We start from the raw sequence: 25277 nt of genomic DNA, 5'->3' as shown, positions 1-25277 counted from the left end.
TACCAATTATCCAGGAGAAGAAACATCCTTCCCACACAGTCCCCTTCCCCCCCCTCCCACACCCCATGTCAGTGTGCCCCCGTTACCTACCCCTCTTCTGATGTACCCCTCCTCCACAATGAAGTATGTACGGGTGCTCAACCTCCCCTTAAGGAAACAAGGCCTTCCCTCGCGCCGAGCTAAAGTTTATGCGTCCAGGGCTTACCACTATTCCCCTCCTACTCCCCGCTCCCCGCTACCTCCCGCCTATCAGATGTGCTCTCCACTCCCCCTGCATCAGACATCAACCCCTGAAGTTCCACCACCAACACCTCCCATGCCCGGGCCGTCGCTAGTGCCTTCTCATCGTCCCTCCGAAGGGCTAATTGCACCCGGAGCGTACCCTCCGCACCTGCCCATCTCGCAAACGCCGCCCTCCACCACAAGAAGCTAGGCCCCGCCCGGGATTTCCAATGCAGAGTCAGTTCCCTCTTGGCCATTATCAGTCCTAAATCGTAAAACTTACTGGTGACCTTCGTCCGGCGGGTGTGGGGAAACCAAAGCAACAAGCAAGCCCACATTTCCGGGGCAATAGAGCGGTCCGTCACCTGATTCAAACAATCCACAACATCTGCCCAATAGTCACCCAACTGCGCGCAGAACCAAAACATATGACGAAAATCCGCCCAAGATCCAGGCTATCCATATGGTCAACAAAACCCTGCACTAGAATGCGTAAAGAATTATGAGTGCGGCCCATAAGGACTGCATCATCCGCATAAAGTAGTACAGAAAGTGTTTTGCCATTTATTTTAGGGACGTCATAGGTCAAGGATTTAAGTGTTTTATGCAGTCCATGGATATAGATAATAAAGAGGAGGGGGGCTAGAACACAACCCTGTCTAACCCCCACTAACTACTTTAATTGCTTCGGTGACCTCACCCCCGCTGCTAATCCTGACCCGGGCCTTAAGATCTTTCTGGAGGTGTGCTAAAAAGTGCACCAAGGGCTCATACAATCCTGAGGCCAGAAGAATAGACCAAAGCTTTGACCCATTGACAAGGTCAAAGGCAGAGGTCAGATCCAAAAAGGCCAAATTTACCATACAAATGGTAAACGCCTATCACAAGGAATTAAAGGTCTCAAATTGTCAGATTTGCTTAAAACTTCATTCTTTAACAGCATGGGATGTCTTAACCGCCTTTGCGTTTGATGCTTAATGATTCTTGTTATACTCTATTTAAAGCAGTGATTGTCTGGTTTTCTGGCCCGAGGGGCACTGACATCAGACGCAAATACAGAGATGAAATAGTAGTATCATTGGGTTGATCCGTCGGAGGCGAAGGTTCATCCTACAGAGATACCTCCAATGATAGTATCATGAGTAAAAGATATAAATAATTAATCCTAGGAATGAATAGCATAATTCCAAACACCTCTGCCTTAAATAACATTCTCCTGGCTTTATGGGTAACAATAGGACATGAGTCTCAAAACAAATGGATCGCAAGAGATGGGACAGAGTAACCGCACCCATGTATTCAGTCTGGCCAATGCCTCCGGCCCAGCATGGGAGGGCATTTATTTAATCTAAGGACAAAAAAAGACAGACACTCGGATGCCCAAGGGTTGGGGAGGATCCTATTATCTGAGCCTCGTGCTTCCCTGTATTAGACACCATGCTTAGGAGCAGGTCAGAAAATATCTGCAAACAACCTGTAAAACTAGAGAGAAAAAAAAAAAAAGGAGGTGAAGCAGACGGATACCTCTACTCAGGAGCTTGGCAATTTGGCACTAGGGATACTATTTCTTCACTATTTGGGGTCTGGGATTGGACTATATTCGAAAGTGATAATAGGTATAATAATTGGAGTGTTAGTTGTTTATGTGCAAATATGCTTCCTGTTTGCGGTCAGGCATGTACCAAATTGTGCATTCCCCCACCAAGTAATGTTCATGTTTCAAGTGTCATGATACAGCAGGAAGAAGTGGCCACATTAATGCAAATAATTATTTAATAGCAAAGTTACAACAACATGCTGAACAGTTGTTCAAAAGGAGGTTTGTGGGAGCATAAATGTGATATTGAGCAACTGTTCTCCAAGTTGTGCCTTCACTGTGATTCCTTAAACCATACAGCTGTGCAAACCCTGGCTTCTGCACATAGGCCAGACGAAGGTAAGCAGATGTTGAAACCACACCGGTCCTCACACTGAGACTGTATATATGCTTTGCTAAGTTCCCGGTTTGTATTTGTATAAAGCATAAGTTATTAAACCCGCAATGTGCACACACATCTGACTCAGCTATATCATTGTAGTTCAAACAGAATATAAACATTTTGGAGCTTCCCCTGGCAGAGCATACTTGAAATCCCACTGCTTCGTATCTCTCGAGCTCAAGCTTAAATGAATATACCTCTACAACTGGGTTTGATTGCTGTCTCTCATTAACAGTCAAATGTACCTGATTTGAGCATTCACACAAGCATTGGCAAAGCCCATAGGTCTGTCTCGTTTCTGTATGTTTTGCGAAAAACACTGTTGGAGAAGCTGCCAGACCCTCATCAATCTAAAAACAAATTGGCTAAAAGTATTTGCAAACTGAAAAATTCGAATTCTAAACTATATACATCTGACGGAGGAAGATGAGCAAGGGACAGACGAAAATAGGATGAGGAACAGATGGTTGACAAGGAAGAGGAGTAAAAGAATCAAGGAGCAAGAGGGTGGGAAGGTAGTGGCTGTATATGAACAGAGAGGATGAAGCCCTGGGGCAAGAAGTGGAGACAAAAGAATTCCATAGTAGCAGAGGGAAGAAGAGAGAAGATCAGGTGAGGAATAGGAGGAGAGTAAAAAGGATAGGAAGAAAATGAAAAAGAGGGCACGGCCAGCCAGGTCTTACATACCACCAGGCATTTCCCTATTGGCCAGGGGACTTGGATGCCAGTTCTGAAAGCCCAGAGCAACGCCTTCTGCCTCAATCACTTTTCCCAGCTCCCAAGATTACTTGCAGCAGGCAAAGGGAGGCTTAAAGAGAGAGAGAAAATGGGGAGAGAGGGGAAAGGTAGAGAGAAAGTGATCGGAGGGAGAACAGAGTGAGGAGCGAAAGAGCGAGAATGGATGAAAGGAAAGATTACACAAAGAGATTAAGGGAGCAGACGGGTTTCAGCACTGTTGCAAGGGCTGCTTTTTGTCAGCCGTTTCCTGGCCTGGCAGAGGGGAGGAGGAAATGGAGATGGCTATTCAACATCTTCCCCCCATGTGTCAAGTACAGCATTCTGTTGTTCTTCCCCCTCACAACATCTACTGTTAAGCCTGGTTTCTTGTTTTATAACATAAGAAAACGCATGAAACACAAGATCTAAGGACCCCTTTACTCCAGAGTCCTGTCAACTGAACAGAATTGACTGCGAAAAGAAGGAGTGCCCAACAGAGTTATAGGATGGCCAGATCCAAGGTAGACTTTCAGGATATTGATACGATATATTTACATATAATTAATCAAAATGGGACTCATTTGCATAGTCAGTTGCAAGCCTGTACTAGCTGCATCTTGTAAACCCTTGGGACAAACATGCATTAAGAATAATCCATTAAGAACCCCCAACTCACTACTGCCAGTTGACAAAAACCATTAGGAGACATACCTTGAGATAATTTCCTCCCATGACCATCAAAACTCAATCATACACGTGCATCTCCTTCGGTCACTCACACCCGTTAATACATTTGTCTTTCTGTCATCCTTTAACTTGCTCCGCCCCAGGAGCCCCAAACTCTCTATGCTTTGTTACAGGCTCGCCGGCCACATTTATCTCATCTTTCTGGATCATTACACCAAGCACATTAAACTTGCAAATGTGTTATTACTCAAGTTACATTACCAATCTTCCACTTTTGTGCATTTGCAGAAATCCTATGTAGGCAGGCATCACACTTCTAGCCATCCATGTGGATGAAGGGCTCTCCACTTCTGAGCTAGAAGGCGATTCAAAGAATTCAGATCGTTCGCCTATTTGACAAAATGGGCTGCCTCCACAACCTGCTGATGAAGAGCCGTATGCCAGAGGTAAAGATAACGACAATCCAGTGGGTGAATCCTCGTCTTCAAACTTCTGACAATCAGAGGGGAAAAAAAGACAGTAAATTGGACTTTATATTTCTAAAAATCAATGCATTATTCAGAACATTTTTGTAAATGTTACCTTTGTAAGGAAAACGAAGACTATGCTTAAATCATAACATATTTCCATCAAAATGAACTCCTCGCGTTCACATGCAGATATTGCATTTATCTAGATTTAAAGTCGACCCCGATACATGTTTACAGATAGAGAACTTTAAAAAAAAAAAAAAAACACACCGATCTGAAAAAATACATTTCATAACAGTTTAAAGTGTGAGTTGACAGCTCTGGCCCTACTCATTCAAACAGTCGGTCTCAGCAGATTTTAACATCACATGCCACATGCTAGTCTTAGGTGCACAGCATTTAGAACACTTTTGCAGTACTTCAATTTGTCCTTCTGAAGGTTCACCCTTTGGCAGAAAAATAGCTGGATTTCTATTCTCACTAAATATGGCCAAACTAGTACATAAATCTGGTGATTTTTCCACAAAGTTAGAAATGCTGAAAGGTTGCACAGTGGGTAGAGTCAGTAATTTATCAGTTATTCCTGTGATCAATCATCAAAATATTTCCATGTCAAAATGTATTTTATTGTTCAATGAGACCATGCTCAAAATGTGTACTTTAGCGTAATTATTTAAAACAGTGACTAGTAGGTTACTTTCAACAAATTTTTCTTGGAGCCAATGCAGATGAACAAGTTACTTCTCTTACTGGCGGTTACTTCTAACCACAAATTCATCACCTTAAAGATATTCCCAAGCATCAAACTGATGTTGAAGATTTTAAAGCGTTGCTCCTGTGCCAGTATGTGGCAGTGTGTGTCTCTGTGTGGATGATGGAGTCACATCTAAGTGCCACCCATGTGAATCTACATCAGTTTCCTTTTTTACTCAGTTCTCTACCTTGGACACTGAGCCCAACAATAATCAAAGGTGCAAGTGTGCAGATCTCCAGTTTGAGACCTTTATAGAAGGGAAAAGAGACTATTACATAGTATGGCGAGGTAGGAGGGCCGTGAGAAATCTGCAGTTAGAGTATGCACCAGGAATAGCCTTACCGAAGGTAAGTAACTTGTTTTTCTGATGGATACTTACAACTCCGATTCCTAAGCATTTAGAATGGATACCAAAGCATTGCTTCATAAAGGGGTGGATCTTTGGAATGGAACATGCCCTTTCAGTCAGATCTGGCTATCAAGACACTAGTACTTTCTGAACTTATGCACTGATGCCCATGTCACAGCCCTACAGGTATCGGGGTACTGGCACTCAGCATGCCAAGGCAGTGGTAGCAATCCTTTTCTGCACTGACTGTACTGCCCCAGAAAACCCTACACAATGCGGATCATCTACACAATGGGTTTTTGGTGCAATCAATGTAAAGGCTAAAGGCTCTTTTAGGATCCAGCCAATGGAGTCTCTCCTCCTCATTTGAGGGATGAGGCGGAGCTAAGAACATTGGAAGAGTGTTTGATTGATCAACGTGAAAATAAGTCACTAACTTTGACAAAAAGGCCGCCTGGTACTCAAAACCACTTCATTTGGGGGAAAAGGTGGCGTAAGGCAGCTGCACTGAAAGAGCCTAGAGTTGACTCGCGTGGCTAGCTTAAGTTAGGATGACCAGAAAAAGTCTTTCTAGTCGGAAGACAAATTGGACAGCTGTGCACTGGTTGGAAGGTAGTGCATAAGGAAAGTGAGAACCAAACTGAGATCCTATTGTGGCATTACAAAGGGTTTGGGGGGGGGGGGGTGGACATAAGAGTCAAACCTTTCATAAACCTAAAACAGGTGATTTGAACAAGGACAACTTGTCTAGCAAATGCAAATAGGACAAAAAGGCTGACAAATCTTTAATGGTGTCCAAGGCAAGCTGTTGCTGGGCCAGGGAAAAACAAACAATAAGGCATCCAACAGTTTGGCCTTCAACAAGTCCATATTGCTGATGCTACAACAGGCTACAAAGTTGACCCAGCTCCTGGTGCAGACAGACTTTGACAAGTGCCTTTAGATTCTTAAGGGCTCGAAGGATATGGTAGTCTATCCCAAATCCAAATACCAGAGACTTACCTTGTGGGGGACTGTCACAGACATTTTTTTGCAAAAGTCCATACAAGGTTTAAACCCCGTGGTTTTTGAAGTGGACATAGTCCTAGTGTACACTGGAGAAAAGAAGAATTTTGAGGAAGAAAAAAAAACTTGTCAACTGGTGACAAAGGGGAAGTGAGCTCAGGATATGTGTATGAAGGTGCAGAAAGCTATATATGTTTTTCAATCCTACAAGTGGTCATTAAGGTTGTGGAAGGAACAGAGATGACCACCCCCCACCTGTTTTAAATGCCCAGAGGTTACGGGGGGTTTCTTCCATGCAATAGGTCGTGTCCAACGATAACTAGGTTTTGGTTGACTATTTTTACAACCCTCTATTGTGTATTGGGAACACAGATCAAACCTATACCCCTTATTGCTCTTTTAAGAATATTGGAACACATGGTGGGGAACCCGAGGCGACCGCATTCTGGTGGGTCTGGGCAACAGACTGGCAAAACATGACATCGCCAACTGCTGGAATTCCCCTGCAGTGGGAAACCAGTGTGCAGCCATGGACTGATATTCAAAATTGAAGGAGTCTGTTTATGAGGCAAGACAAGCCTGTATGCGCTCGTCTGTGGCCGGACTAAGCTAGGCTGAGCTTCCTCTCTTAGATTTGCATCCCTGAAGGGGTTTTTTAATCTCGCCTACGCATGGTGCTCTACTTTGAGAAGGTGAGAAGTTACGGGGGAGAGGATGGGACATTGATGGCCCCCGCCTGGGACAGCCATTAATAGTGAGTACCTATAAATGAACCGGTTGCGTGTTTTCTTGCTATCGTGACCCAAGCGTACAACTGTAACCATCATAATGAGCGTGATGCCTGCCAAAGATTGTATTCCCTGATGCTCCTGGTGGTCCGGAAGGTGCAATACAATGCTTAAACCTTGTGTAACTCTGCCAAAGATGTCTGTACAATGTCTCAATGCTGCAGTTTGTTCTTAATAAAAACGGTTTAAAAAAAATAAAGAATAAAAGAAGTTACAGCACAATGGTTGTTGGGATTGTTACAAATGAAATCAAATTGACTGAACACAGATTGTCACTGGACCTTGAGGTGTTGCCTGCTCCACTGGCGGATGGCAATATTACAGTCATAAGCCAATAATATTGAATGTTTTTAACAGTCTGGCCCATTCTCCTTTAGCAAGCACATGGTCAACCTCTACCATAGTTCCTATTTTTTTTTTTTTTAAAGCACAACAAAGCTGCTATAGCCCATTTCCTTAATTGATACTACATTAACAAGCATTTGAAATGCAATAGATCTCGCATTTGCGAGAGTTAGAACTATAGGAGTTGTAAATGTTTTTTACTAATATGTTTTGGAGTAGAGTGGATGTAGGAGGCGTGTTCTGGAATTATGTGGATAGAAATTATTTAACGTTTAGGAAGTAGGTAAAGTGGGATTGTGTCAGGATCCGATAGCCAGCGCGCCGACTGCCGCGAGCTGCACACGCGGAAGTTCAAAACACGTCCGCTCCATGACTACAAGTCCCGGCGGGTGTTGCGAGAGACGTATCACGTGACTCGCGCAACGCCCGTCGAAGACGTAAAAGGGGCAAAGGGCGACTCCTTCGGAGCCGATAATTCTTCTGGAGTAGACGTGCCCGAGATAACACTGTGTTTGGCAGCAAGGAGCACGGAGGCAGAAAGAATCAGGAAGCGCGAGGGCTGCACACACCCCCGGAGACTTCCAACCACTGAGGTAGGCGTGTTGTTGCTGGTTCTACTGCGGCTCCTCATAGGACCAAGTTCAGAGACCAAAGGGTCTCTGCGGACCGGAATGTTTGGGGTGTTTCCCTAGGCAACCTAACTCTTGAACGATATTGCCCCTCTGTTGGAGAGACCGGCTGGTCGCATGCAGAGGAGCGGTTCTAAATTACGGCCACTCACCCATCAGAGAGCGTGAGTGAGTTTCAGCTCTCTCATGACTCTAGTGGCTTGAGAGCTCATTGACAAACAGCTTCCTGTTGCAAGTTCTCTATCGTTTATTCACTGTCCAGTGAGACAGTAAAGACAAACCTTCACTTGGTGAGCATAGTCGTGTGTGGGATATCTGATGCATGTTTCCTGCATATACTGGCAGAAGCAAGACGTGAAGAAAAACACGTTCCCGCAGCCAGTCCTCATTATTGTTTCTTTTCTTGTGTTCCATTTATTAGACATAGGAGAGAGCCTCAACAAGAAGGGGTGGTGCCATACCCGCTGGGCTTGAGAATAGTGGCTCAGACGCACATGGGTATTTGCAAACACAAAGTACTAAGACATGTCGTGTTCCATGTGTTCTTCTCACTGAAGTGCTGATCCCATATGTGTGGTCTTTGTTTCTTTTGTTTCATATTAGTTGCCTGAAACCTCTTGCCACTGCCTCTTGCTCTCCCCTATAAGTTATGCCGTACCTTCTTTACTTTACAGGTGAGATGGCGCGCCAGAGTAGGTAATGCTGGTTTTCATGTCAACAGCTCATATCGTATTATATAGACAAGAGTCTCATATGGTGTTTGTCTTTTCTTATTTTCAAATCTCCCTCCCTGCAGTCCCCACCCTTTCCTTCCCCCGCTCGATTACCCCAATAGTCCGTGTTCACTTACAAGCCGGACTTGGGGTTGTCCAGAGGTGGGCCCCTTTAGAGCATCAACACAGCCCCGGGGACATCGGAACGGAGGAACCTGACAGAATTATCGGCCCAAGAATTCTCTTTTCCTCCTGGTTGTGTTGAAGGCGAAGGATGGCTACCTTAGAGGACGTAATGGCTGCGTTAGCGCAGATGCAGGCAGAGCTAGCTGCATCCCGACAGGAGACAGCGGCCTTACATTCCCGCGTAGATTACCTGCAGAAAAACCAGTTTAGTGTGGGAGGCCCCTCACACCCGACATCGGTGGTGGTAGAAGTACCCTCCTCAGTACCCTTGGCCCCACCCGAGAGGTTCCATGGGGATAGAAAGAAAGTCCAAGTATTCATGACCCAGGTATTGCTCCATTTCACCTGCAAGCCCAAAATGTTCATTACAAACCAAGCCAGAGTCGCCTTTCTGATCTCGTATTTGGGGAGGGAAGCCGCTCAGTGGGCAGTCCCTATAGTAAGGAATGATGACCCCCTGCTATACGATTGGGATACATTCAGAGCAGCTTTCGAGAAGACGTTTGACCGACGAGCAGAAACGTTCTCGGCGGACAAAGACCTCCTCGAGCTGCGGCAAGGATCCTTGGATTTGGTTAGCTACCTAAACAACTTCAGAAGATTGGTAGCAGAAACCGATTGGCCTGAAACCAAACAGTCAATCATCTTTTACCACGGCCTCACAGAAGAGCTGAAGGATGTCTTGGCCCAAATCGATCCACAACCCAACACCTGTGCTGCCCTCATTGACCTGACGCTCCGGTTGGACCATCGGTTGAAAGAACGGAAAGGAGAGCACGCAAGAAAGGAGAGCACGCAAGAAAGGAGAGGTCCAGTCGATGGAGCGAACGAACAGGGCTCCCAGAGAAGACTCCAACCAAGCCCGAACCTATGGAAATCGGAGCAGTGAGGGCGTTGTTAACTCTGAGCGAGAGAGACCATAGACGCAAACAGGGATTGTGTTTGTATTGTGGCAAGAAAGGGCACTTCATACGAGAGTGTCCGGTTAAACCCGCGTACGGTCGTTCTCGTCCCGGCCAGATGGCGACGGTGGCAACGGACAAGGGGGAGGAAAACTATCGCGCCTGAGAACGGTTGAAGGGAGACTCTCAGGCAGACGTACCATCCCTTCAGTGGATTACGCCGTCTTTAGGGACACAGAACATTTCTTTATCACGATGCACATCGACATAAATCAAGTAAGAAGACCTATCAGAGCCATGGTTGACTCCGGTGCTACCGGTTGTTTTATGGACAGTAAAGAGGCAGCCAGGTTAGGAGTTCAGCTCCTCCTCAAACCCACCCCGGAATTGGTCAACGCGGTGGATGGCAAGGAGTTGGAATCATGACCGATACATCACCACACTCCTGAGTACGTACTCACATATGAGGGATATCACCGAGAATGGGTGTCTTTTAACATCATCCAAGCACCCCAGTACGGAGTGATCCTGGGGCTCCCGTGGCTGCAGAAACATGAACCCAGTATCCACTGGGCAACTAATACCTTACAGTTGAGGTCAGTGTACTGCCAGAAGCATTGCAACCTGGAGCCGACCCGCCCATCGGAGGTGTTAGCCACCGTGCACAGAATAGCGACCGCTGCCGAGAAAGAAGTGGTGTTGCCTGACTGTTACCGCTCCTTCACAGAGGTATTCAGCGATACTAAAGCGGAAGAGCTCCCTCCTCATCGGGAGTTCGATTGTCGCATCGATTTGGTTCCCGGGGCGGTGGTACCCTGCGGGCGGATATATGCTCTGACAGTACCAGAAAACCAACACCTGCGAACCTACCTGGACAAATACCAAGGATTAGGGTTCATTCGTCCTTCGCGGTCTCCGGCAGCCTCCCCTCTTTTTTTCATTCCGAAGGCCAACGGAGAACTGCGGTGCTGTACAGACTTTCGGGCATTAAACGCCATCACGGTAAAAAAAACGATACCCACTCCCGGTTCTCCTGGAGCAGGTGAGAGCTGCGAACATATACACCAAGCTGGATTTGAGAGGGGCGTATCACTTGGTGCGGATGCGCGAAGGCGATGAATGGAAGACAGCCTTCAAAACACGGTACGGGCTCTTTGAGTATTTGGTGATGCCCTTTGGGCTCTGTTAACGCCCCTGCCGCATTTCAATTCTTCCTCAACGAGGTGTTACGAGAATTTTTGGACATCTTTGTAGTCGTGTATATCGATGACATTCTCGTATACTCAACAACTGAAGAGGAGCACATCTCTCATGTGCGGCAAATGTTACAGGCATTACAAAGAAACCGCCTCTTCTGTAAACTCACAAAATGTGAGTTCCACGTAACCACAGTGGAATTCCTCGGGGTTATGCTAACCCCCTCTGGACAGGTCATGGCAGAGAGGAAGGTGAAGGCAGTCGTGGAGTGGCCTCGTCCTCACAACGTTAAAGACATCCAAAGTCTACTGGGGTTCGCAAATTTCTATAGGAGATTCAGAACAAATTTCTCCAACACAGTGGCACCCCTGACCAAGTTGACCAGATTGAAGGTACTGTTCATATGGTCCACCGAAACCCAAAAGGCGTTCGATCGCCTAAAGGAGGCTTTTACGTCCACTCCTGTTCTTGTTCATGCTAAACCGGAGTTGCCCTTTTTTGTAGAAGCGGATGCATCCGAAGTAGCGGTGGGAGCAGTGCTGTCTCAGAGACCCGAAACCACGGGGTACCTCCACCCCATAGCCTTTATGTCCCGGAAATTGAACCCGGCGGAACAAAACTATACTATCGCTGAAAAGGAACTCTTGGATATAAAAGACGCTTTCCTGGAATGGAGACATTGGGCTCATGGGGGCAGCACATCAGATCACAGTATATACTGATCATCGCAACCTTCAGTTTTTACGAGCAGCTCGACACCTCACACCTAGGCAACTCCGTTGGATGCTTTTATTTGCCGAGTTTGATTTCATAGTGACCTTTCGCCCAGGTGTTAACAACAAGAAGGCCGACGCTCTCACTCAACAGGAAAGCCCTCAGCCCAAGGATACAGTTACAGAAAAAGCCATCATCGAGCCTAGCCGAGTAGTGGGGGTATTGACCACCGACGGCTTCTTAGACAGTATCAGACGAGGGATACGGACTGTAGAGTGGAGAACATGGCTCCGGTGCCATCCAGAATGGCGGTTACATCAAGGCCTCCCCATGAAAGGCAGACAAGTACTCATCCCCAACAAAAACTTGAGAAAAATGGCGTTTACGTGGTGTCACGACCTCCCTTGTGCAGGACATGCCGGTCGTGAAAAGACCCTAGAAAGGGTGTTACGACACTTTTGGTGGCCCTCCATTCGTCCGGATATCAAGACCTGGGTACAGGAGTGTTCCATCTGCGCCCAAATGAAGGCAGATCACCAATCAGCCCAGGGATTGCTGCAGCCAATGCCCACTCCTGAGAGACCCTGGGAAAGGATATCCGTGGATTTTATAGTGGGGCTCCCCCGAGACCAAGGAATGACGGCCATCATGGTGGTGATCGACTACCTAACCAAAATGGGCCACTTTGTAGCCTGCAAACAGGCACCCACCGCAGGTCAGTTGGCCCGGTTACTACTTACTCACGTAGTCCGCCTTCATGGACTTCCACAGGTTATAGTGTCAGACAGGGGGGCCCAGTTCACGGCAGGCTTTTGGAAGGCTTGGTGTTCCAAGCTCCACGTCACCTCCTCCCTTTCTACGAGCTTCCATCCCCAAACGGATGGCCAAACCGAAAGGTTGAACCAAACTTTGAAGCAATACCGGAGGTGTTATGTGAATACCACTACTGATGCGTGGGTGGAGCGCCACACATTCGTCAACTAAACACACCCCGTTTTTCTGTACTTACGGGTTCCACCCCAGGTTTACCCCTTTGATCCTACCCAACACCGACACCAGACTCCCTGAATTGCGCGAAAGGCTAGTGCTTATGCAGAGAATCGTGGCGCAGGCTAGGACCAATTTGCTGAAAGCTAAGGACCAGTATAAAACACAGGCTGACAAGCATCGCAGGCCAGGTCCCGTATTCAAGCGTGGGGATTGGGTGTGGTTGTCTACCAGGCATATTCGATTTAGGAAACACAGCGTGTTCAACCCTAAATATATTGGACCTTATCGGGTCATAAAACATATAAATCCTGTAGCCGTGAAGCTGCAGTTACCGGCGCACTTCCGCATACATCCGGTTTTTCATATCTCCCTTCTAAAACCATCGAGACAGCCAAGGAAGCGGCGTCCAGCACCTATCAGGGTGCAGCATGAGCAGGAATATGAGATAAAGGCCGTCTTAGATGCCAAGACAGTGCGGGGTAGATTATGGTACTTGATTTCCTGGAAAGAGTATGGGCCAGAGGATGATTCGTGGGAACCTGCTTCGGCGGTCCATGCGCCCAGGCTGGTTGCCAAGTTTCATCGGTTACACCCACACACGCCATCCGGCAGCCGATGATCCCCGGAAGGGGGATGTGCTGTCAGGATCCGATAGCCAGCGCGCCGACTGCCGCAAACTGCACACGCGGAAGTTCAAAACACGTCCGCTCCATGACTACAAGTCCCGGCGGGCGTTGCGAGAGATGTATCATGTGACTCGCGCAACGCCCGTCGAAGACGTAAAAAGGGCAAAGATCGACTCGTTTGGAGCCGATAATTCTTCCGGAGTAGACGCGCCCGAGATAACACTGTGTTTGGCAGTGAGGAGCACGGAGGCAGAAAGAATCAGGAAGCGCGAGGGCTGCACACACCCCCGGAGACTTCCAACCACTGAGGTAGGCGTGTTGTTGCTGGTTCTACTGCGGCTCCTAATAGGACCAAGTTCAGAGACCAAAGGGTCTCTGCGGACCGGAATGTTTGGGGTGTTTCCCTGGGCAACCTAACTCTTGAACGATATCGCCCCTCTGTTGGAGAGACCGGCTGGTCGCATGCAGAGGAGCGGTTCTAAATTACGGCCACTCACCCATCAGAGAGCGTGAGTGAGTTTCAGCTCTCTCATGACTCTAGTGGCTTGAGAGCTCATTGACAAACAGCTTCCTGTTGCAAGTTCTCTATCGTTTATTCACTGTCCAGTGAGACAGTAAAGACAAACCTTCACTTGGTGTGCATAGTCGTGTGTGGGATATCTGATGTATGTTTCCTGCATATACTGGCAGAAGCAAGACGTGAAGAAAAACACGTTCCCGCAGCCAGTCCTCATTATTGTTTCTTTTCTTGTGTTCCATTTATTAGACATAGGAGAGAGCCTCAACAAGAAGAGGTGGTGCCATACCCGCTGGGCTTGAGAATAGTGGTTCAGACGCACGTGGGTATTTGCAAACACAAAGTACTAAGACATGTCGTGTTCCATGTGTTCTTCTCACTGAAGTGCTGAACCCATATGTGTGGTCTTTGTTTCTTTTGTTTCATATTAGTTGCCTGAAACCTCTTGCCACTGCCTCTTGCTCTCCCCTATAAGTTAAGCCGTACCTTCTTTACTTTACAGGTGAGATGGCGCGCCAGAGTAGGTAATGCTGGTTTTCATATCGTATTATATAGACAAGAGTCTCATATGGTGTTTGTCTTTTCTTATTTTCAGATCTCCCTCCCTGCAATCCCCACCCTTTCCTTCCCCCGCTTGATTACCCCAACAGTCCGTGTTCACTTACAAGCCGGACTTGGGGTTATCCAGAGGTGGGCCCCTTTAGAGCATTAACACAGCCCCGGGGACATCGGAACGGAGGAACCTGACATTGTGCATTATGGAGAGTAATTATGTGGTATGGTATTTTGTGTTGTGGAGTAGTAGCCTCAGGTTTAGTCGCCCTCGTTTCCATGGAGGCTAAACTATAAACTCAATGAGGCCCAAAGAAAGTAGTAGGGTAATGGTCAACTAAAGAGAAGCACTTCTGGATCTACTCAGAGGTATGAGATGCTGTGCAAAATGTACTACAATACTTAAAGAACAAAGTACTTTTGAAATTATTTAAACATTAACTAGACTTATCCAGCAATCTGCAATTACCCACACCCCTACACTAACAGGGAATGAGCATTTTTATAGTAACAGACTGGAATCATATTTTTGCAATGGATAAACAGCGGAAACTACTTTTGATCCGTTCAGTGCGTGTGCGTTTGAGGGCAGTGAATTAATAAACATGAGTTAAATTACAGGACTGCAGCTCTGGCTGCACACTCACTGCTCCTTTCCCGAGCAGATAACATTCCAGAGTGTGCTGTGCAGTGTAGCTGATATTTAAAAAGAGCTATGATGCAGTAAGCTCTGGCTGCACCATAGCACTTCTTTCGTTTATGACGGAGGGAGGGGCGATTATCAGTTAACAAGGAGGGAGGTGTGGAATCGGGGGAAATATGGACAGCGGAGGGTGGATTGATGGAAAGGAGGTGGACGTTGAATGGATGAGAGAAGGACAGAAGTGATGTATGGATGGATCGGTTGGGTGTATGTACTGAGCAGACAGAAGAGGATGGATGATGGATAGATGGATGGGTGTATCGGACGGGTAGATGGTTCCGAGTAGCTAGAAGAAGATGAATTGAAGTGGATGGATAGATGGATAAATGAATGGGTGTATCGGACGGGTATTTGGTTCCGAGTAGCTAGAAGAGGCTGGATGAGAGGAGCGACGAGGTGATACAGTGTTCGAAAGCAGGAGAATGTTGAATGGATGAGAAAAGGACAGAGGGATGGACGGACTGGAGGTTTGTCAATGGATGAATGCCAAGGTGATGCATGGATGGATGGAGATGAGGAAGATGTTGAATGGATAAGAGGACAGAAGGGAGGGATGGATGGATGAGTAGGAGGTGGACGTTGAATGGATGAGTAGGAGGTGGACGTTGAATGGATGAGTAGGAGGTGGACGTTGAATGGATGAGGGGTTGGTAGATGAATGGATCGGTGGGATTTGGATGGATTGGAGAAGAGGTGATGCATGGATGGGGAGTTTGTCACTGAATGGATGAGAGGGGAGACGAGGTGATGGGTGGATGGCTGAGAAGAGGATGTTGGATGGAGGGATAAATCCCAGCTCAGAGAATGGCTGCTCCTCATATTACAATGCCCCAGAGACTGTGGAGACCTGTTTTTATTGTTTTTTTTAGAAACTTTGCGTTAATCACAGCCCATGTGAGGACTGTTTACATTTAAATGCGCTCAGGATTTTCAAATAAAGGAGCCTGGTTTTTAGAAACTGCTCGGTAATCCTTGCTCTTTTGTGGGATGGTAAAATTTAAGTTTGGTGTGTTGCCTTAAAATGGGGACGTGTTGTGGAAACTACTGTGTAGTCGGAGCACCTAGCACATGAGGTGACATCTGAAGGTCGGTGTTTTAGAAACTGCTTGTTAATCCCAGCACCTGGGGCGTGAGGGCGACTAAAGTATACACAAGAGATGGAAAGCACAACCTTAAACAAATTTTTGAAATAATGGCCAAGCCATGCATTTAAAAAAAAGTATTTGTGCCTTCTCTCCTGCATGGTGGGTGGGTCATAGTTGTCCTGATACCAAATGGTTCTATTTCACAACCACAAATAAGTAGCATGTCACGCCCCGCCCCGCAGATCAGAGGAGGCTTTTGACTGTGTGCTACTTCTGTTTATTATTTTCACAGGCACAAAATCAGTTATAGGGAAGAGGGGTTAAAAGAGGCTCCTGGGGGTCCTTATGTTGTCTCTTGGCTCGTCCGGTCTCTTTTGCCTCCGGGCGTCGTTGGCGGCACTCTCTCGTCGGGTGTGGTCCGGCCAGTCGCCCCCTCGGAACAGAAAGAACAACGAGGCAATTAGTACCTATCGTTTTTCTCCTACTCTTTTCCCTCCCCTTTTGTGGTCCGGGATTGTTATGGACATCCAACCCCTTGTTCCCTTTATGGCGTGGGCTTTTCTGTTCCACCGTCCCCGGGTCCTTTTAATCAGGTTCGTCCCGTTGGAGATGGGATTTAAAGCCCGCCCATTCCCAGTCTATCTATATGGTTTGCTATAGGCCCGAGAAGGCCGACTGGGCGTGCCACCAACCCACTAGGGTCTGTCCGGTCTTCCCAACTACTTGCCTGAAGCCGGGGCCCGGTGAAGGGGCCCCGGCTGCCTCGTCCTCAGGTCCTTCCTCGGGGTACGTCCCGGCGTTGCCTCTGGTTTCTGCTGGGTCGTCGCGTCCTCTCCACGCCTTCGTCTCTTCCTTGCTCCGCTCCTCGCTCTGCTCCTCGCTCCGCTTCCCGCTCTGCTCCTCGCTCCGCTCCTCGCTCTCTCTGGTTTCCTCTCACCCTGCATCCGCTTCCTGCTGTTTTGGGCCCTCCAGGCTCCTCCCTTCGGATGTTAGTAGAGTCAGCACCGGTTGCAACGGCCTGGTGCCCCCGAGGGCCTTCTGAAGTTCCTCCCCATCCAGGCATGGCCGATCGGGCCATGTTTCAACCGGGCTGCGGGAGAGGAAGTCCACGTTAGTTTGCAACACTCCGGGTCGGTGGGAGACCTGGAAGGTAAAAGGTTGCAAGGCTAGAAACCATCGGAGGATGCATGGGTTGGTGTTTTTATGCCTCGCCAACCAGACAAGTGAGGCATGGGCAGTCAATAGGGTAAACGGACGGCCGAGTAAATAGTACTGTAAGGCTTGGACTGCCCAGCGGATGGCCAGACATTCTTTTTCTATGGTGGAGCACCTGAGTTCCCTGGGCACGAGTTTGCGGCTGAGATACACAACGGGGTGGAGCTCGCCCGACGGGGTTGTTTGTGAGAGGATTGCCCCCAGACCGCGGTCTGAGGCATCTGTCTGTAATGTAAAAGGGTTTTTAAAGTCAGGACACGTGAGCACTGGGTTGTTACACAGTCTCGTTTTGAGGCGCTCAAAGCTGCAGGCTTGTTTCGGGGTCCATGTGGTGAAGGTGTTGGGGACTGTCTTTTTCAGCATGTCCGTGAGAGGGGCCGCTTCCTTAGCGAAGTGGGGGATGAACCTCCTATAGTAGCCTACTAGTCCTAGGAATGCCCTAATGCCCTTTTTTGTGGATGGTTTCTCTAGTGCGGAGATGGCCTTGACCTTGTCTAACTGGGGTCGGATCTGTCCGTTTTGTATGTGGTACCCCAGGTATCGAACATTATCAGTCGCTAGCATGCATTTCGCGGGATTGGCAGTCAGACCAGCCTCCCGGAGGCTAGAAAAGATGGCCTGGAGTTGTCTGAGGTGTTCCTCCCAGTCGGTACTAAAAACGACTGTCGTCTAAATAAGCGGCTGCATAGTCTTGGTGGGGTCTTAGCACGATGTCCATGAGGCGTTGGAAGGTGGCAGGGGCTCCATGGAGGCTGAAGGGGAGGACCCGGAAATGGTATAATCCTGCAGGGGTGGCGAAAGCTGTTTTCACCGGGGCCTGAGGGGTGAGGGCTATCTGCCAGTATCCCTTGGTTAAGTCTAGTGTGGTGATATATCGGGCGGTCCCTAACTTGTCTATTAGTTCGTCGACACGGGGCATGGGGTACGAGTCAAAGCGGGACACACTGTTTAGGCGCCTAAAGTCCACACAGAAGCGCTCAGTGCCATTGGGTTTCGGGACTAATACAATAGGGGAACACCAGGGACTGTGGGAAGGCTCTATGATTCTGTTCCCCAACATGTCTGCCACCTCCTTCTCCACTATTTGTCGTCTGGCCTCGGGGATCCTATAGGGTCTTTGTCTAATCGGGCTAGCCCCGTCTGTTAGTATATCGTGTTGAATGAGGGGGGTTTTCCCAGGCTTGGCCGAAAACACGTCATGATAGTAACTGAGGAGGGACTAAAGGTCGGTCCTTTGTGCTGGTGTCAAGCAGGAACCCCTGGGGATGTCGCTGATACCCTTGGTGTCACCCACCTGGGGAAAGGGAATCTCCAACGGTCTGCTGTCAGTGATAAACAGATTTGGGTAATGTTTTCAGAGTCAACGGTCCACTTTTTTAATAGGTTGATGTGATATATTTGTCCCTTTCTTCCTGAGTGGGGTACGGCTATGCGGTAAGTGAAGGGGGCGACTTGGGCAAGCACGACATAAGGGCCCTGCCAACGGGCCAAGAGTTTGGTGTCAGAATAGGGAAGGAGGAGTAAGACCCTGTCTCCTACTGTGAACCGTCTGGACGGCCTGTCGGTCGTATATTCTCTTCTGTTTATGTTGAGCTGCGTCTAGGTTGCACCTCACCCTGTCCCAGAGGGTGGAAAGCCTGTCTTTTAGTTGTGTTGCGTACTCTAGCAGGGCCCTGCTTTCGTCCTCCTCTTCTTCCCACCTTTCAGCTGCCATGACTACTAATGTCCGGGGCTTCCTCCCGAATACCAATTCAAAGGGGCTAAACCCGGTAGAGGACTGGGTATGTGTTCTGATGGCAAATAACATCATGGGTAGTTGTCTGTCCCAGTCCCGCCCAGTCTCCGACACGTTTTTTTTAGTATTGTTTTTATGGTCTGGTTGTACCTTTCTACAAGGCCGTCTGTTTGGGGGTGGTAGACAGAGGTGTGGATCTGACGCACCCCTAACAGGGAGCAGATCTGGGCCATCAGTTTCGACATAAATGGGGTTCCTTGGTCAGTGAGAAGCGATTTAGGGAACCCCACCCTGCTGAAGAAGGTTAGCATGGCCTGGGCGACGCTGTTTGTGGACATACTGGTAAGGGGGATGGCCTCCGGGTCGCGTAGTCGACCAGTACCAAGATATACTGATAACCCCGAGTCGAGGGGATAAGGGGACCAACCATGTCCAACCCCACCCGGGAAAAGGGGACGTCAATCACCGGAAGAGGGCATAAAGGCGCTCTATGTATATGGGGGGGGTTACTCACCTGGCACCTTGCGCACGCGGCGCTGTACCTCCTTAAGTCAGAGAAGACCCCTGGCCAATAAAACCGCCGTAGGAGGTATTCCTCAGTTTCTCGACCATAGTGGCCTCCTCCCACCTGGTTATGGGCTTATTAGAGGACCTGGTTGCGAAACGGTAGGGGGACTAGGAGCTGTCGGAGGGTTTCGTTATCTTTCTGTATAGTAACCCCTTGGATATTATGAAACAGGGGCCTACCTGGTCGTCTTTGTCGGCTGCGGCCCGGGCGTGTCCCAGCGCTGGAACCTCTCTCTGTTCGGCCCTAAATCTGCCCATGGGTCCTGGTTCTCCATCCGTACCCGAGGGGGTAGAAGGAGCATTAACTTGGCCCTGTAACACAGCTATCTTACTTTGCTCTCTCTTTTCTCGGCGCGTTTTCTTTGGTTTTATACGCACCTGGTTCTATTTCTACGGTTGACAGTGGGGCCTCCGTGAGCCATCGCTGGGTCTCTCTCTCCTCCATCGCCCTGGATAAGAGAGCGGAGAATCCGCCATAGTCGGTGCCTATGATCATGTCCTCGACCAGGCGTGGAATGACCCCTACTTGGATCAAGGCGGTTTGTTCTCCGAACCCTAGGGTTACTATAGCCACGGGATAGCGTTTCTGGTCCCCATGAACGCATGTGATGGCCACTCCTTCTTCCTCTTGCCACTGGTGTGCCTGTACCCATTCCTGTGTAATTACGGAATGAGGACACCCCGAGTCTATGAGGACCCGGGTGTCGGTGTTGTTCACCCTGAGGGTCAGGTGGTATGCTTCTTTACCCTCCCCGGCCCATAGAACTCTGCCCTTGGTATACCCCACTTCCATGGGTTCAATCGAAGTGTGTTTTTGCGGACAGTTGCGGGAGATGTGACCCCATTCCGCACAGTGAAAACATTGGGGCCCCTGACTGCCTTCTTTCCCTCCTGGTCGGGGTAAGAGCCTGGGATCAATGAGAGGACGTGGGGTTAGGGGCACAGGGTTAGGGACAGTCGCCCTCCAGCGGTGGACGACGGAGGTGGGGAGTCTAGGCGTGAAGGGGCGGGCCTCCGGAGACCGTTGGTGGGCACAAGCTAGTTCTATGGCATGAGGTACGGTCAGGTTGGGATGCTGCTTCACCCAGGCCCGGGTCATCGCGGGTGAGACCCTCGACGTATTGTTCCAAAAGGATCTTTTCGACTATCTCTTCCTTCTTACACGTATGGGGTTGAAGCCATCGTGTACCTAAGTCTTGTATTCGATAGAAGAATGCTCGGGGATTGTCCTGTGGCTGCAATTTTTCTTTCCGGAACCGACTACGGTACTGCTCTTTTGTCGCATCCGAGGCGTTCCAGTATGTTTTTTTTTTTAATAGTGTCATAGGGTGTGGTACCGGATGGGTTAGCGGCTTGATAGGCTGTTTGTAGTTCGCCTGATAATAACGGGGCGATGTATTGGCCCCAGCGTTCCATAGGCCACTGGGCCGTGCTTGCCACCCGTTCGAAATTCGTAAAAAAGAAGTCCAGGTCTTCGCCGGTTCTGTACTTTTGTAGCACTGAGCTGGGAACGTTCGGGTGCACCTTGGTGCTGGCAATCGTGTCAGTCAATTTTTGGATAGCCGTGTCTTGGACCGCCTGGTTTTGTACGAGGAGACCTGCTTGGGTTTGCAGGGCCTCTTGCAATATCCATCTTTTTTTGCTTCTGTGAACTGGGCCTCTACGACCAGCTGTAGATTGCGCTGTCCTTCGGTCAATAGTGCCAGCATCTTGTTCAGACCTATGGGCTGTGTCATGGCGTTCTATGAGTTTCTTTCCGTGACCATAAAGAGAACAATCGTTCGTGCACGGGCGTGGTGGTTTCGGGTCTTATCCCACTTCTGACACCACGGTCACGCCCCGCCCCACAGATCAGAAGAGGCTTTTGACTGTGTGCTACTTCTGTTTACGAAATCAGAGTTACAGGGAAGAGGGGTTAAAAGAGGCTCCTGGGGGTCCTTATGTTGTCTCTTGGCTCGTCCGGTCTCTTTTGCCTCCGGGCGTGGTTGGCGGCTCTCTCTCCTCGGGTGTGGTCCGGCCAGTCGCCCCCTCGGAAAAGAAAGAATGAGGCAATTAGTACCTATCGTTTTTCTCCTACTCTTTTCCCTCCCCTTTTGTGGTCCGGGATGGTTATGGACATCCAACCCCTTGTTCCCTTTATGGCGTGGGCTTTTCTGTTCCGCCGTCCCCGGGTCCTTTTAATCAGGTTCGTCCCGTTGGAGATGGGATTTATAGCCCGCCCATTCCCAGTCTATGGATATGGTTTGCTATAGGCCCGAGAAGGCCGACTGGGCGTGCCACCAACCCACTAGGGTCCATCCGGTCTTCCCAACTACTTGCCTGAAGCCGGGGCCCGGTGAAGGGGGCCCGGCTGCCTCGTCCTCAGGTCCTTCCTCGGGGTACGTCCCGGCGTTGCCTCTGGTTTCTGCTGGGTCGTCGCGTCCTCTCCACGCCTTCGTCTCTTCCTTGCTCCGCTCCTCGCTCTGCTCCTCGCTCCGCTTCCCGCTCTGCTCCTCGCTCCGCTCCTCGCTCTCTCAGCGTTCCTCTCGCCCTGCATCCGCTTCCGGTTGTTTTGGGCCCTCCAGGCTCCTCCCCTCAGATGTTAGTAGAGTTAGCACCGGTTGCAACGGCCTGGTGCCCCCGGGGTCCTTCTGAAGTTCCTCCTCGTCACATAACATTTCATAAATCTGTGAAGACAGTTATCTGGCAGAGTTGCCAGGGTGCACCTTTTGCCAAGTGATGACCCACTGCGGAAGGTCAGAGGCTGGCGGGTGGCTAACTAGTTGAGTAAAGCAATTGGGGCTTCTTGCACGTTTTTTCCTAGTAATTTGTGTTAGATTCCTAGTGGGTTCCTTTGGGTGTTAATCCTAAATACAGGAAGACTGTGAAATCCTAGATGATTAGTGGGAAGGATCATAGTGTTGATTTTCTTAAAACAGTCGTGGAAGATTCTTATAAGAGTGCCTACAGAAAGCAGTATGACCCAGATGGACAGGAAAAAAGCCAGTACACCGCGGAAAGTAGTATATTTTAACGTGTCCACGGGCTTCTAAGTGCTTCCACGTTCACAAGTAAACCTGAGTATTCCACTTGAACTTTCTGCACCTCAGATTCCTTACCTGGCAAATACAGCGTGTACTTAAAAACAGTGGGACCTCCAATATTAAGAAGTATGAAAAATTGATTTTTACATTTCCATGTGTTGATATTTATTAGCAAAGACTTGCCTGGGTATGGAAGAAGTGTACACGCCAATGGGAGTGCTGCACAGCATCCCATGTGTCGCCCTGCACTCCCCACTGTTCTGAGATTGCTGTACAATCATCATCCCTAAGGATAAGTTTCAGAAGGTGCAAGCCAGTTAGCACGCCCAGTGCCAGCAGCAGGCATGGCTTTGCTGTGCACAGTGCCACTATTGACCGAGAGCAGAGGGCTCACACGACAGTGATGCAGGGCACCTTTGGTGATGGACGGGCCACAAGGACAGTTGTGTTGCATGGCACCAGGCGTCACTGCCTCGCACCTCAGTGGACCTTTCTGACATTATGCACCTTGGAGGCAGCAGGAGAGCCTTTCGGCTCATTGCCGAGTACACCGAAGCAGGCTCGTTCCTCACCCATTACACAACACACAGCATGGAGGGATTGGCTGCCTCAGCAGGTTCTAAACTTCCTACACTCTCTGTATAGCTCTGTTGGTTAATGTGTTAGCTGCAGAGCTTTGCTGTCCACCCGTTGTTCACATTTTCAAAATTCTCTTCATTTCGAGGACTCTGCCTAGCGTTGGGAGTTCTATAAAATGAGCACCATAAGGTCCCGCAATTAGAATACACTTCAAGAATATTATTGCAAGTAAAATTGAATTTGTGAAAGTTGTTGATAAAAAAGTATACAGACAGTGCCTAGATGATGAGAGCTGCAGTGGAGATTCTGCTGCTTCATTGACCGACTGTGATGGGTAAACAGGATAGGAAAGTCCGACCATGCAGCCAGCAGAAAATACATTCAAGGCTTGGGCAGAGGCCATGTCCGAATGGTGCAAAGAGGGGCCTACATGCACCGTTGTTTTATCTGTCAGCACAGAGATAGCCTGCAACCCGTTATTCATAGTGGAGTCTTGTAAGCAGTGCTTTAAATGGAATTATCGAAGTGCTGGCACCCACGATACCAGGGTACCTATTTGCTATCAATCAAGAAATTTCTAAAGCGCACTACTCACCCGTGAGGGTCTCAAGGTGCGGGGGGGGGGGGGGGAATGGAGGGATGCTGCTACTGCTCGAATAGCCAGGTCTTGAGTAGCCTCCTGAAGGTTAGTAGGTCCTGGGTCTGCCGTAGGAGGATGGGGAGGGTGTTCCAGGTCTTGGCGGCGAGGTGGGAGAACGATCTGCTGCCAGTGGTTGCTCTTCGGATGCGGGGGGACAGTGGCGATGGCGAGGTCGGCGGAGCGGAGCTGGCGGTTCGGGGTGGAGAAGGTGAGTCGTCTGTTGAGGTATGCTGGTCCAGTGTTGTGGAGTGCCTTGTGTGCGTGGGTGAGGAGCTTGAAGGTGATCCTCTTGTTGACGGGAAGCCAGTGCAGGTCTCTCAGGTGGGGTATGATGTGGCTGTGGCAAGGGATGTCGAGGATCAGGCGTGCAGAGACGTTCTGTATGCGTTGTAGTTGTTTCAGGAGTTTGGCCGAGGCTCCTGCGTAGAGGGCGTTTCCGTAGTCCAGCCTGCTGCTGACGAGGGTCTGGGTGACCGTTCTTCTTGTTTCGGTGGCTATCCACCTGTAGATCTTGCGGAGCATGCGGAGGGAGTTGAAGCAGGAGGATGAGACGGCGTGGACTTGCTTGGCCATGTTGCGTGCGTGGTCGATGGGTGTTGGTGCTGCTCCCATTGCGGTCAGCCACCAGGAGTTGTCCCAGGCTGAGGGGGTGGGGCCGAGCATGAGGACCTCCGTTTTGTCTGAGTTCAGCTTCAGACGGCTGTTCTTCATCCACTCGGCGATGGCTTTCATTCCTTCGTGGAGGTTGGTTTTGGCAGTGGGTCCTTGGTGAGGGAGTGGATCAGCTGGGTGTCGTTCGCATAAGAGATGATGTTGAGGTTGTGCAGTTGGGCGACGTGGGCGAGCGGTGCCATGTAGATGTTGAACAATGTTGGGCTGAGGGAAGATCCTTGGGGTACACCACAGATGATCTCTGAGACTTTGGAACGGAAAGGGGGAGGCGGACGCTCTGGGTTCTGCCGGAGAGGAAGGAGGTGGTCCATTCCAGAGCCTTGTCTCGGATCCCTGCGTTGTGGAGGCGTGTGCGCAGGGTGCGGTGGCAGATAGTGTCGAAGGTGGCTGATAGGTTCAGGAGGATGAGGGCCGCGGTTTCTCCGTTGGCCAGCAGGGCCCTGATGTCATCGGTGGCGGCGATGAGGGCAGTTTCGGTACTGTGGTTGCTGCGGAACCCGGACTGGGACGGGTGCAGGATGTTCTCCCCGAGGTAGCGGGTCAGCTGTCTGATGACATGCGCCGGGAACAGGAGCAGGGAGATGGGCCGGAAGTTCTTGAGGTGCCTCAGATCCGCCTTGGGTTTCTTGAGTAAGGCGTTGATCTTGGCGTGCTTCCAGCTCTCCGGGAAGGTCGCGGTCTCGAAGGAGATGTTGATGGCCTTGCGGAGATTGGGT

The 25277-nt window shown here is 49.4% G+C and overlaps 1 protein-coding gene across 8 annotated transcripts in view; it reads right to left on the bottom strand.

Annotated features, from left to right (window-relative positions):
• LOC146784525 (factor in the germline alpha-like) overlaps positions 1-25277 on the bottom strand; it is a 270799-nt gene that overhangs the window by 115924 nt on the left and 129598 nt on the right. For 7 of the 8 annotated variants that reach the window (XR_014970444.1, XM_085633427.1, XM_085633430.1 and 4 more), the window contains one exon: positions 3867-4097. Coding sequence is in view for 7 of the 8 variants with exons in the window: in XM_085633427.1 (XP_085489553.1) it covers positions 3867-4097 (231 nt within the window). In the remaining variant the exon portion in view is untranslated. The remainder of the gene's footprint in view (positions 1-3866; positions 4098-25277) is intronic. The other variant, XM_085633428.1, reaches the window with a different exon arrangement.

This window comes from Triturus cristatus, chromosome 11 (genome assembly GCF_964204655.1).
Source record: "Triturus cristatus chromosome 11, aTriCri1.1, whole genome shotgun sequence".
NCBI lineage: Eukaryota > Metazoa > Chordata > Amphibia > Caudata > Salamandridae > Triturus > Triturus cristatus.
This window is presented reverse-complemented; position numbering and strand designations above follow the sequence as displayed.